Source organism: Vitis riparia, chromosome 4 (assembly GCF_004353265.1).
Source record: "Vitis riparia cultivar Riparia Gloire de Montpellier isolate 1030 chromosome 4, EGFV_Vit.rip_1.0, whole genome shotgun sequence".
Lineage (NCBI taxonomy): Eukaryota > Viridiplantae > Streptophyta > Magnoliopsida > Vitales > Vitaceae > Vitis > Vitis riparia.
The window spans coordinates 10,300,833-10,314,990 of record NC_048434.1 but is presented as its reverse complement, the minus strand read 5'-3'; the positions used below and the strand labels follow the sequence as shown (position 1 = coordinate 10,314,990).

Genomic DNA, 14,158 nt, shown 5'->3' with positions numbered 1-14,158 from the left:
TTGTATTTTCAAACGTGAGGGTTCGTTCTTAGGAATTTACATTTTCAACGGCACTATTAATCAAATAACCGTATAGAAATGGTGAGGAATTATTTGTGAAGCTGTGCACAGCGGAGGAAATAAGTAGTTGAAAAGTTGGGATGATATGTCATCGGTGGTAGATGTTGGCTTCTGTTGGCTCCAAATATTTGAAATCAAGTCGCAGAGTTCTCTCCCTCTTAGACCAATGCGTAACCATGGCTCACATCAAACAGATTCAGTCCCATCTCACCGTTTCCGGCACCCTCTTCGACCCCTTCGCAGCCGGCAGAATCATCTCATTCTGCGCCGTCTCCGCCCAAGGCGACATCTCTCACGCCTACCTCCTCTTTCTCTCTCTCCCTCGACGCACCTCCTTCATTTGGAACACCATGCTACGAGCTTTCACCGACAAAAAGGAACCCGCCACTGTGCTCTCTCTTTACAAATACATGCTTAGTACTGGCTTCTTACCCAATAACTACACTTTCTCTTTTCTTCTTCAAGCCTGTGCTCAGCTCTCTGACCTCTCTTTCGGGATCCTACTCCACGCTCAGGCGGTCAGATTGGGTTGGGAAGCCTATGATTTCGTGCAAAACGGATTGCTCCATTTGTACGCGTCTTGTAATTGCATGGACTCGGCTCGAAGGTTGTTTGATGGGAGTGTGCACCGAGACGTTGTTACGTGGACTGCTGTGATAAATGGGTATGCCAAGTCTGGGCAGGTCGTGGTGGCGAGGCAACTGTTTGATGAAATGCCTGAGAAGAATGCGGTTTCTTGGAGTGCGATGATCACTGGGTATGCGCAAATTGGGTTGTTTAGGGAGGCTTTAGAGCTTTTCAATGATATGCAGATTGCTGGATTTCGGCCTAATCATGGGGCAATAGTGGGTGCACTCACTGCTTGTGCTTTTCTTGGGGCATTGGATCAGGGAAGGTGGATTCATGCATATGTGGATAGAAACCGTATGGTATTGGATAGAATATTGGGGACAGCGCTTATAGACATGTATGCAAAGTGCGGCTGTGTAGAAACAGCTTGTCGTGTGTTTGATGAAATGCTAGATCGGGACGTCTTTGCTTTTACTTCTTTAATTTCAGGCTTAGCCAATCATGGTCACAGTGCCACAGCTATTGAGATGTTTACAAGAATGCAGAATGAAGGGGTTTGTCCAAATGAAGTTACTTTTATATGTCTCTTAAGTGCTTGTAGTCGAGTTGGATTGGTGGAAGAAGGATTGAGAATCTTCAAAAGTATGACAAATATTTATGGAATTGAACCAGTCGTCCAGCACTATGGCTGTTTGGTAGATCTTTTGGGCAGAGCTGGGATGCTAGAGGATGCTAAGAGGGTGGTCAGGGAGATGCCCCTGGAGCCAGATTCTTATGTATTGGGTGCATTACTCAATGCTTGTAGGGTTCATGGCGACGTTGAGTTAGGTAAAGAAACAGTTGAGTGCTTGGCGGAGCGGAGTCTTGACCATGGAGGTGTTCATGTCCTTCTTTCAAATATGTATGCCTCAGCTAACCAATGGGAGGATGTAGCTAAGGTAAGGAAGGGAATGGAAGAAAAAAAGGTGAAAAAGGTTCCAGGGTGTAGCTTGATTGAAGTGGATGGTGCGGTTTTCGAATTTGTTGCTGGAGATATGTCTCATGTTTTTATGGATGAGATTGTGTTGTTGCTTCTTGGTATTGACAAGCACTTGAAATCACTTTGGTCTGAAGATGATGACAATGATGACATGAAATTTGAGTAAAACTACTTGTAGCTGGGATTGGATGCATACTGAGCTGGTGGTGTGGGAAATTCATAAGGGGAAAAGATAGCGCTATCCATGAGTTTTAATTGCCAAATTCAACTAAGCACACTTTTGAGGTAATGCTCTTTTACTTCTCTTGAATCCACAATTTTGCTTCTAGTGTGTATTTTTTGTGTGAAATAATCATTTTGAAATTTCACCTTGATTTAATGAAGATAACATTGAAACATTCTGGCATTGGAGCATTTTGTAAATAATTGGCCTTTAATTTCTGTTTGCCATGATGGAATCAGGAAACACTATAAGCTAGATTTACTAACCAAGGATTACATTATCTAGTGTTCCTAAAGCTGTCATCCCAAGTTTTTCCCTTGCATCTTTTGTCCCTCCCACACCCACTATCAAGGGAATGTTGGAGCATAAAATCTGTTGTTGGAACCTAATCTAGTAGTACCTTAGTAGGCCCTGGTTCAGAATCCCACTGTCAATATTTGTTGCAAATCAATATCATTGTGAAGATGAATCTCACCTATGGATAACACTTGGTTGGGTGGTGGGTGTGTGTGTGTGTGTGGGGGGGGGGGGGGGGGGGGGTGTTTACGGGGGTTGTAAAGTTTTTTAAAAACAATTTGATATAGTACCCCTCACAAATGCTAAACACTCCCTTGAATTTTCAATTGCTTTGTCTATCTTTTTTAATCCTATCAACAATCAAGCAAAACACACAAGCAATATGGATGCACCAATACTCTCTCAACAAAATAATCCATGCAATTCACATGCAAATGAGTCGACATTCCCCGACCAAGATATATAAAACATTTCATCAACTCAAATTCACATTTTCACATGTCTATTAACATCAAAACCAAAACAAAAATAAAACATTTCATCAACTCAAATTCACATTTTCACATGTCTATTAACATCAAAACCAAAAAAAAAATATTTCATTCTCTTTCAAAGCTTAAATGATCAAATTTTAACTCATAACCTCAATTTCTCAATAAAATAAATCAATGGAAAATTAACAAGCCAATGAAAAATAATCAAAAGATGAGATCGGAATGAAGAAACAATGACACCAAAATTTTAATGTGGAAAACCTCTGAAGAGATAAAAAATCACAGGCCTCAAGCAATCAAAACATCCACTATGAAGAAAATTAATTGAGTACAAGGATTTACATAGCCTAAACCTTCAATCTTCTCCCATACCACTTGCCTAGAACCTTCAAACTTCAGCTACCCACTTTCTTCTTCTAGAACATGCTTGGAGTTCACACCGAGCTTGATCTCGGCCACTTCTTGAATCCACACAAAAAGAAATTTAGGTTTTACCCCAAAATGATGAGTATGAAAGTAGGGATGAAACCTACACTAAATCAACCCATTTTGAAAGAAATTTTCTCACTCAAATATGATTTTCAACTTAAAACCCATAAAATTCTCTTTCAAACCAAACACCCTTAAAATAGGTAAGGAGCTTGAAGCTCAAAGAGGGTTCCATTAACTCTCACAACCCCCTTCCTCATCTGGAAAGAAGGCTAAAGTATTAGGGTTAAAACCCATCGAACGACTGCAATTCATTTGGAAAATAATGAAAAAATCATAGATGTGATTGAAGTCCGATCGATTGGACAAGACTAAAAAAATCTTGGTTCAGCTTAAATTATTATCCTTTAGTTTGATAAAAAAATGATCTAAATGTTTTAAACGCAATGTTTTACATTCTTAAGCTTCAATTCCATTTTCCAATAAAAGGACAAAAGTTTAGAACACGGTTGACCAATGTGTACTATCATCCAACACCTTAAAAACCAATGGATTTTCTCAATGTCAATCAAATTTTTGCCAAAGACAACCATTTTTTTTTTTTACTTTGTTGTAATATAATAAAAGAGAAAAGAAAAGAGTTTTCAGATTGTGAATCTGACTGTGATCCTAGTCAATCAAATGATTTTGCATTAGTTGTATTTATTTCTTTTCTTTTTTCTTTGGTAGAATCTTACTTATGGGAGAGATTGTAGGATGATAAGTGGTAGGTGAATCTAATCCGTGATTTACAAGAGAGAATGGAGATTATAGGTGAATCTGTTCCCTAATTGTGTATTAATAGGATGTATAGATTGTATTCTAATACAATTCAATTAGAATAGAATTTGTTTCATGGTATCAGAGCTAGGGCTCTCTTTTGCACCCTAAGTTTTTCCTATTCTCAGCCTTAATCATTGAGAATTTCACCACACTTGTATGGCCTTCATTGCTAGTAGTAGTAGAACTTGTTGGTCTCCATCTCCTTCCTTTGAATTTTAGTCCACATAGCCTCATAAATTTTCTTCTATCTCAAATTTACAAAAATTGTTTTTGATTAGCTCTAATATGTTTGATGGATTAGAAATCATCTAGTCTTCAAACTTTGCTCCTAACCTGACTAGCAAAAACCTTTATGTAGAATATCAAAATCTGCATAATCGATCCAACCCAATGACTGCGATTACCTGGTGTGGTCTCAACTTGTACAAATGTTTTTTAAGGGAAAAGGAAAGTTGAGTCATCTAATTGGACTTGTCTTGAGTGAGACGATCCAAAGTTTACTGTTTCAGATGAAGAGGACTTGATGATTATGTCATGGCTATGGAATTCAATGCAACTAGAGGTCAGTGGGATGTGCATATTCTTGATGATGGTTAGTGATATTTGGGAGACTATTAGGCAAAATACTCTAAAGTGAGGGATGCTGCCCACATCTATGAAATAAATTCCAATATTGGTGCTACCAAGTAAGGTACTTTTTTTGTTACTGAATACTACAATATCATGAAAACCTTATGGCTCGAATTAGATTATTGTCATAAGATTAAGATGAAGTGCAGCGAAGATGCTGCAATCATGCTCACATATGTTGAAAGAGAAAGGATATTTAATTTCTTAGTGAGATTTCAATGTGGAATACGATCAAGTTAAGGTTTAAGTCCTTGGAAAGGAAGATCTACCTCCACTAAATAAAGTCTTCTCCATTATAAGAGCAGGAGAAGGAAGGAGTGTTATGCTTGACACTAACAACAGAAGGCTCAACTCTTATCACTATGAAGCCAAACTCTACATTGCCAAACAACAATTATGAAGGAAGTGAAATATCCAGATCACCAGTGAATAAAGATGGCTTATGATGTATCTATTGTAAAAAACCAAGGCATACCAAGGAGGCCTGCTGGAAACTCTATGGAAAGCTGCAATCATATGGTAGAGGGAACGAAAATTGATATGCACAATTTGGACATCGGAGTGGCCAACCCAATATTACTCGATCTTAAGAGAATTCCCAGTAAGAAGTCTCAGCATCTAATGATTTAGATGCTGATAGATTAAGCAAAGAGGAGATTGAGAGGCTTCGTAGCCTTCTAACTTTAATGGATAAGCCTATTACTTCATGCTCTCTCACTTAATCAGGTAAGTATCCTATTTCTCATGTTCTTAGTATTTCAAAGGACTATTTTCCAAGTACATGGGTCCTTGACTCAAGTGCTACTGATCATATGACTTATTCTTCACACTGTTTCACTTCTAATAATCCATATTTTGGGGATAAAAAAATTAAAGTTGCTGATAAGACACTAGCAGCATTTTGTGCCAAGGAAAAGTTGCCTTAACATTGTCTCTCACATTAAAATTCATGTCACCTGTTCCAAAACTTTCAACTAACCTCTTGGCAATTCATTAAACTACTAAAGATTTGAATTATACCATAACCTTTTTCCCATCTCATTATGTGATCCAAGACCGAGCCATGGGGAGGATGATTGGACATGCTAAGGAACAAGATGGGTTTGTACCTGCTTGAATCTAGTTTTGGCAATGGTGATCATATGTCACGCTTTTATTTTTTATTTTTTTAAAATTCTTATTGAATAAAGCCCAAATATGGTTGCATCATCTTCATCTAGGGTGTCATCATTTTCTTTGCTAAAAAAATGTTTCCTTATCATTCAATAAATTGAATGTTAACAGTTTTCATTGTGAGGTTTGTCAATTAGCTAAACATCATCATGTTCCGTTTCCTTTAAGTAATACAAAATCAATATTCTCTTTTTTGTTAATTCATACTGATGTTTGGGGATCCTCTCAAATCCCAAGTTTTTCAAGAGCAAAGTGGTTTGTGTTCTTATAGATGATTGTACTAGGGTGAATTGGTTATTCCTCATTAAAAACAAATCAAATGTTAGTTTTGTGTTTCCTTTTTTCCGCAAAATGGTTATCACATAGTTTAGAGTTAAGATAAAAAAACATTAGATCTAATAATAGGAAAGAGTACTTTAATTAGATGTTATTTCCCTTTCTCGAAAAAGAAGGGATTGTATAAGTCTTAATGTATTAATTCCAACAAAATGACATGGATAAACAAAAAATCAAGGATCTATTAGAAGTCAAATCACTTGACCCTACTTTTTTATAAAATTATGCCTAAATCATATTGACGAGAAGTTGTCCTAATTGAACTATTTTGATTACCCAACTACCCACAAAAGTGCTTGAAAATAAAGCTTCATTAGACACTCTCAAAATTTTTTCCCACCTTTCAAAAACTCCCGTGAACTTCCTCTCTAAGTCTTTGGTTGCGTGTTATTTGTCCATATCTATCCTCTAAATTGCAGCAAATTTGATCCTCGAGCTCTAAAATGTGTATTTGTGGGGGATACTCTCCAACTAAAAGGAGTTATAAATGTTATAATCTTGCATTCTGCTGAAAAAATTTTCACCACCATGGATGTCATTTTTGTTGAAAATAATGATTTTTTCCTAATCCTTATCTCCAAGGGGAGAGCTTAGGTGAAGATAAGTTTCTCTCTTATGATCTGCTTGAACTTTCTGAATCTATGCCACCTGCACAAAAGGTCTCACCTATAGGTTCTACATCCTTGTCACCTGGTCAAGAATCCTCATAAGAGACAGATCAAGGGGTAGTTAATGTGGCTGTCATGCCAGTGCATGCTTATTCTAGGCAGAAACAATTATGACTTGATTGAGTACAAGCTCGAGAGTCTGAATCCAAGCCTAGTAATGAACACACAAACTCCACCAATCTATTTCTAGTGTTACGTCTCCTATTGCTTCAAATTTGTTGCTCTCACCAGAAACTCATGATCTATTTGTTCAAAACAAAGATTGAGAAGTGTTCTTGATCTCCATTTACCAATTGCCCTTAGGAAAGCCATCGGAAAATGCACTTAACCCCTGGTTTCCAATTTCATTTCATTTCATTTGAAAAGCTATCCCTATGACATAGTGCCTTCCTTACCAAACAAACTCCTATTGAAATTTCTCAAATAGTTCAAGAAGCACTTAGAAAAGAGAATTGGGGGAAATCCATGGAAGAGATGTTAGCTCTTGAAAAAAAACCAAACTTGGGAAATAGTTGAATTACCGAAGGGAAAAAACTGGTTGGATGTAAATGAGTGTTCACAGTTAAGTATAGAGCTGATGGGACATTGGAGAGGTATAAGGCTAGGCTCATGGCCCAGGGGATACGCAAACTTATGGGGTGAACTACTAAAAAACCTTTATTCTAGCAGCAAAGATGAATACCTTTCATATATTACTATCCTTGACACCTAAATTTGGTTGGTCTTTACAACAACTTAATGTTAGGAATGCATTTTTCCATGGTGATTTTGAAGAAAAAGTGTATATGGAAACACCATCTAGTTTCAATGGAGACTTAAAGAGAAACAATTTTTGTGTAGACTAAGAAAGGTGCTTTATGGCCTAAAACAATCTCCTTGAGCATGGTTTGAAAGATTTGTGAAAGCCATGAATAATAAAGAGTTTTGACAAAGCTAAGAAGATCATACACCATTCATCAAATGCTCACATATGGGTAAACTTACTATTGTCATAATTTATGTTGATGAAAAAATTGTGGCAAGAGATGACTTAGAGGAAATAGAAAGACTCGAGAAGAAACTAGCTAAAGAGTTTGAGATAAACGACTTGGGAAGACTCAATTACTTTTTGGGGGTTGAAGTGGCCTAGTCAAGGAAGAATATTTTTATCTCTCAACAGAAGTATATATTGGATCTTCTTAAGTAGACAAGTATGCTTGATTGTAAGCTTATTGACACCCATATTGAATAAGACCATAAACTAGAAAAGTTCATTTAGAGGTGCTATACAATATTCTACTTTACTTAAAATCTGCTCTAGAAATGGAATTTTCTTTAAGAAAAATGAAGAGTTAAGACCAGATGCATAATTTCATCCGGATTGGGTAGGATCAATGGTAGATCGGTGATCTACCTCCAATTATTGTACAGGCTCTAAGTTGGCAACGTAGTGTCATGGAGAAGTAAGAAGCAATCCATGGTGGCTCGATCAAGTGCAGTTAGAGTTCAAAGCTATAGCATATGAGATTTGTAAGTTATTATGGATAAATATTATCCTTGATGATTTAGAAATCAAGTGGGAAGGGACAATGAAGTTATATTGTAACAACAAATCAAAAATCAATATTGCTCACAATCCAGTACAAGATGATCGAACAAAACATGTAGAAGTAGATCAAGAAAAACTTGATGGTGTTTTGATCAACGCACCTTATATTTAAACAAAGGGGTAACTTGTAGATGTGTTGATTAAGAATTGGTTAGTCACTATGCTTGATTTTCCTTCTAGATGCATTTGGGTGGATTCAGTTCCAACCAAGGTTGCATTCTATGCTTGGGAGGCTACATGGGGGAGGGTTCTCACTCTTGATAGACTTCAGAAAAGAGGATGGCAGCTTCCTAATCGTTGTTTTCTATGTGGTTGTGAAGAAGAAACTGTAAATCATATGCTTATTCATTGTATAGTGGTCAGAGTTCTGTGAGATATTGTTCTTGGGTTATCAGGTGTGCAGTGGGTCTTTCCAGAAACTGTAAAGGAGGTCTTAACTAGCTGGAGGGGCCCTTTTGTGGGAAAAAAAAGGAAAAAGATATGGAAATCCATTCCGTTATGTATTTTTTGGACGGTTTGGAAAGAGAGAAATAGGCTAGCTTTTAGGGGGGGAGTGTTAGATATCCAAAAGCTTAAGAATTCTTTTGTTTGTAGCTTGTGGAGCTGGGCTAGATTGTATATTGGTGAGGAGAGTGTGTCCCTTATAGGGTTTTTGGAATGGTTGGCGTCAAACTAAGGGGTGGTGAGCCCTTTTTGTTTTTTTTTTGGTTTTGAGAGGGGGTTGTTGCTTTGTATACCCCCTGTATACTTGTAACTTTCCGCCTCTCCATTAATATATCTTGCTTTACTTATCAAAAAAAAAAAGAATTGGTTAGTCACTAGTTTCAAATAATTACATGCAAGTTGGGAATGGATAACATCTATTCTCTAGCTTGAGGGGGAGTCTTGGTAGGTTCTTAAGAATTTGATTGTGATCCTAGTCAATCAAATGATTTTGTATTAATTATATTTGTTTCTTTAATTTTTTCTTTAGTAGATTCTAATTTATGAGAGATTGTTGGAGGATAGATGGTAGGTGAATTTGATCCTTAATTGTGTATAAATAGGATGTATAGATTGTCTTCTAATACAATTTGTTCAAGTAGAGCAGTATTTGTTTTAGATTGTTTTCGAACTTAAGACAAATTTTGTTGTCAGTTTTCTTATATTTCCTTTGGTGACATTTAATAGGACTTTTTGCCCCATTTTACTTTGTTGGAAGATTTGATAAATTTTACTAGATCTTATTAGCAATGATTTGTCTGTAAATATTGTGATTGATTTTGTAGAGTTCTCTATTTTATTTCTTTCCTTTATTTCATTCCTAGATAATTGCCTTATAATTAGGTTTCATGATTGTGTCCTAAATTAGATATATCGTTGTTAGCCCTTGTATGCATTTATTTGCACTCTACTCATTTGGAGATTCAAAATAGAGTGAAATTATTTATTCCTTTGTACTCCATTAAGAATTATTGCCACAACATACAATGGTTTGAAATATAGGATTATGCCTCTAATCTTCAAAATTCCAATTTCATTGGAGCAATCATCACATTTATCATCATGTTGTTGATCCACTGAATTTCCCTCAAAACTTCAACCACTTGTAATTGATATAGTGCTGTTTGTAGGATCTAATGCCTAGTTTGATGCAAGATTGTTAAATTTCTAGCACCAAGGAAGTTTCTGAGTTGCAGAATGAGATGAGAGGCATTGGGAAAAACTAAAAGGAGAAAAAAAATCATTCACACCTCAGGTTCCTAAGGAATTTCACTTGGAGAAGACTACACCTTTCAAAGAAGCTAATAGTTACTTATAAATCTGAAAGACTACATAGGTTTGTATAAACTCTTAAATTTTTTTTTCCTAAGACTACGTCAAGTAGGAATACAATTCTTTTGCCTAAACAAATTAGAAGCTAAAACTAATAGAAGTTTGACAAAATAAATAAATAAACTACTAAAATCAATCCTAATAAAATAAAATAATCAGATAAACTATATTTTTTTTTATAGGAAACGACAAATGGATAAATTGATAGAAAAAAGTATTTTAAATTGATAGAAACGACAAATAAACTATGGGATGCCGGTATAACCCATGCTAACCATATCAAAATTACTAAACTACCATTCTAAAAATATTTTTTCCTTTTCTTCCATAAGGACCTGATGGCTGGAAGCCAATTGATGTAGGATGGCCTTCAAAACCTTAAGGCTAAGATTGTCTTACAAAAAGACCGTAAAATATGTGTGTGTATAAGTAAGAATAAATTTTATGGAGGAAGAAGAATGGAGATTACTTGAGAATGAACAAGTGGAGCAAAGAATTATTGAAAGGGAGAGATTGGGGCTTGTTTAGGAACATTTAAAAAAAACAATTATCAAAGAACAACTTTTTTAAATAGTTTTTCAAAACCAGTTCTATGATATTTTCTAAAATAAAAAGTATATTTGGAAATTTAGAATATTCTCAACTTGTTTTCTATTTTTTTGAAATATTTCTTAAAAATAATTTTTATCTATAATGTTTTATTTTTCAACCATTCTCGATATTTGTACAATTATATTTTAAAACAACCCTTAGAAAACTAGTGAAAACAATTAAAAATAACTAAATTATGTTTTAAAAAAATACTTGTTTTTAGAACAAGTTTTCAAAAAACTTTATTTTGTAAAAAGAAAATAAAAAATAATATCAAAATGTGTTTTCAAGTCTAGAAAATTTTCTAATCTGTAAAATAGTTTTTTGTTTTTAAGAACAGAAAATTGTTTTTAAAAACACTTCCAAAACAGGCTCTTGGATTTTAAGACTAGCTCAAGTCAAACTCAATTTTATTTGTTTGAAATTTTTTTGTTATTTTGGTGGCATGGACCTTGTTTATACAACTTACCAAACTTCCTAGGCAAGTTAAAGACCTTTAAGAACAATTCTACTGATAGAGTAACCAAAGACTCAAATCCTCAAAATCAGAAAACTGCTAGAAATTGCAACATAGGAAATACTCATATAAACCTAAATAGAAACTAAAAAAATGGAAGTGCCATGCTACAATGGCATGGATAGTAATTTCCTAGAATAGCTAAGCAGCATTTGTCATAATTACAATTTGCTAAAAATTATTATTATTGATTACCTAAAAATTACTATTTAAAATAACTGCTTAGAATGGCTGAGACAGAGCCTGCAATCTGAATTTACAGGCTGCTTGAAGATCATCTCCCTGGATGTGTTGCAGATTTGATTCAAAGTTGTTGGGAAGAGAATATTATCAGTTTGAAGGATATAAATGTATGCTCTCTAAAACAAAAATCAAGTTCATGGCTTTTCCAGCATCTTCAACAGCAGTGGCAGCACCAGCAGAAGTGATTCAAAAGGCACCAGAACCTGCATCAACGGTTCCAATGTATTCTAGGGAATCTTTTCTAGCACCTTACACATTAAACAACTTGCTTATCAACTGCAGCAACAGGTACAAAACCAGCATCATACTTAATTAAGAGGCATTTCAGTTCAAAGTAATCTACTTCAGGAATTCACCATTTCTGGAATTACTTTTTTCCTGTCAGAACATGGGTAGATCTCTGACATCAAGGAAGTGATTGCCTTCTTTAAATTCAAGCCCAACCCACTGCTTGTTTTAGAAAGCATTTGAATCCACTATGTTTCTCTTAGGCATCTCCATGAAGCCAAGAACTTTTGAGAACAGGGTTGATGACCTGCCTCTGAAAATCAGGAGGTCTATTGGGGTTTCTCTGATAAGATGAATTCCCTCTCCAGTCAACTGTATGGAACTGGAAGCCTCATCCTAAAGTTGATATGCTTAACTGGAGTCAGCTTCTTATTCTTAAAGTATTCATACTAGATGCTTCCTTAGTTCTAGAGGTTACATATTCTGACAAATTGTGTTGCTTGCTATTTTAATCTCCAAGATACTAATCATATATATATATATATATATTATTTCTTGCTGTTTTATTGTTGATGTTTGGGATAAAATCAAATATATATTTTTTTCTTCAATATCATGGTTGCTGTTGATTGGTTTAATTCTTGGAAAAGAATGCAACCATGTTTCAGAATATGTGGAACATCCTAATGAGATTTGTGTGCATGGGTGATACTCTAAATCCTTGTTGGTCATTAAGAAATTTACTACCAGAAAACTTGTTAAGATCAATAATTTTTTTTCTAATTGTTGGTTGTCCTATTACCCTTAAGCAATGTTAATAGGTTGAAATGCATTGGATTTAATGGGAATGCTCTGTTATTTATGATTTGGAACTCAATTTGATGGTTACAAGCCAGATGTCAGAGGATTCAGAGCTGTAGATTGGATTAGTAGAGATTCCAAGGGTTGTGTGGAGAATGCTTCTGCGGTGGCAAGAACGTGTCGCTCGAAGGGAAGCCCTGCTTTTGGCAATAAGCCATGGTGATTAAGAAACAAAGCTGAAAATGATTCAAGGTTTGGCCCTCATGGATGCATTGCTCTACATATTTCCAAACAAATCAACAATGCAGATGTTTGATGATGTTGAGGCAGGATTAGGCCTTCCTCCTCTTCTGATTTTTGGATGATTCTGGGAGTTAGGCCTTATGTCATCTTCAGATTCGCATATACTTGGCTTGTGTTTTATGACATTGGCCTCTATCTTCTCATGCTTGGACTTGTGTGTCTATATTTATTTATTTACTTCTATGTTTGCCTGTGTAGTATGCTTTGATTCTTCTTTCATACAAAATTTGTGATCCAGGGAACATATGAACGAGTATAACTTCTAATGAAAGAGAAAAGACAAAAAGGAATAAAGGGAAACTAGTAGCAATAGAAAATGGAATGCGTTCTAGCTCTGCTGGAATGTGATTAAGGTCAGCAATGAGAGTGCATGGAAGCTAATGATCAGGCAATTTATGCTCTCTCATTACACATAACGTGGAATGCTTGTTTTTGGTATGGTTTTGTGGCATTTAGTGAATTGTTTGGTAAATCAACTTAATGGTTTTATGACTTAATTTAAGTCACTATAATTGGTAAAATAAATTAATATTATAATTTAAAATAAAAATAATTTTAAATATTAAGTTAAAATAGTTAATTTATTTTTAATCTAAAACCCCCTCTCATATGCTCAAAATCCCAGTAGCTTTAAAATACTTCTATAAGCTTAAAAAATAAAGCACAGTAAAATGCTGAAAACATCTTTTCCTAATCGATCTGCGATCCCCCAACTAATAAATTTCTAAAAAAAATACGTTCATACAATTAATTAGTGTATTTCCAGTGTTGCATTTGAAACTAGAAATTAGCAGAAAGAATAGCAAGTGTAGCTCACAAGGGTTTATGTTAATGGTCATGAAGGGGCAGCATCAGCAGCTTTGTTATGCCATTCAATTGCCAAGGCAAATCAAAATGTAGGTATGTAAACAAGCACAGCTTTTCAGCATTTAACCATATACAGCTCTCTTCCCCCTAGTTTGCATAACTCAGTGCCTTATGATTTCAGGATGTAGAAAACTGAAATTCTCATCTTGGGGGTTGAAGGAGTTTGGCAGATAATGAGCAAATTTCTGAGTGAGAGGCCCAAAGAGGGTGGGAACAATATGAATATGCATAGCATAAAGAGACTAACAGCTGAGGCACATCTAGAAACTAAAGGGGAACATGACATCTTATTGTGGTGCTTCAATTCCTTAATGTCCTCATTCTTCTAATACAAGAATGCAGATTGCACTTGATAATACAAGAAAGCAGAATGGTCCCTAGGAACAAAGCCATTTTCAAGGAAACAAAAGCAGGGGAATGAGAAGCAGCCTCGACCCTGGACTAACAGACAATGCCTTGCATAAAATAAGGAATAAACAGTGGGATTACCAGGGATGTGCTCTTTACCAATTACCTACTCAGCT

At 35.4% G+C, this 14,158-nt stretch overlaps 1 protein-coding gene across 4 annotated transcripts; it reads left to right on the top strand.

Moving 5' to 3' along the window:
• The first annotated feature begins 85 nt into the window (after positions 1-85).
• LOC117912061 (pentatricopeptide repeat-containing protein At5g66520-like) lies at positions 86-13,053 on the top strand. 4 transcript variants are annotated; one of them, XM_034826511.1, is made up of 3 exons: positions 86-1,894; positions 11,455-11,723; positions 12,560-13,053. In XM_034826511.1, exon 1 carries the CDS (start codon positions 162-164, stop codon positions 1,773-1,775), a length of 1,614 nt encoding a protein of 537 aa, XP_034682402.1. In that variant the 5' UTR covers positions 86-161; the 3' UTR covers positions 1,776-1,894; positions 11,455-11,723; positions 12,560-13,053. The 4 variants fall into 4 exon arrangements, with proteins under 4 accessions (XP_034682402.1, XP_034682403.1, XP_034682405.1 ...); XM_034826512.1 differs by lacking the exon at positions 12,560-13,053 and adding an exon at positions 11,821-12,201; XM_034826514.1 differs by lacking the exon at positions 11,455-11,723.
• The last annotated feature ends 1,105 nt before the right edge of the window (positions 13,054-14,158 follow it).

What these genes read in the sequence shown, in the direction of transcription:
- LOC117912061 (XM_034826514.1), top strand. Translation starts at nt 162, where the DNA reads ATGTTGGCTTCTGTTGGCTCCAAATATTTGAAATCAAGTCGCAGAGTT.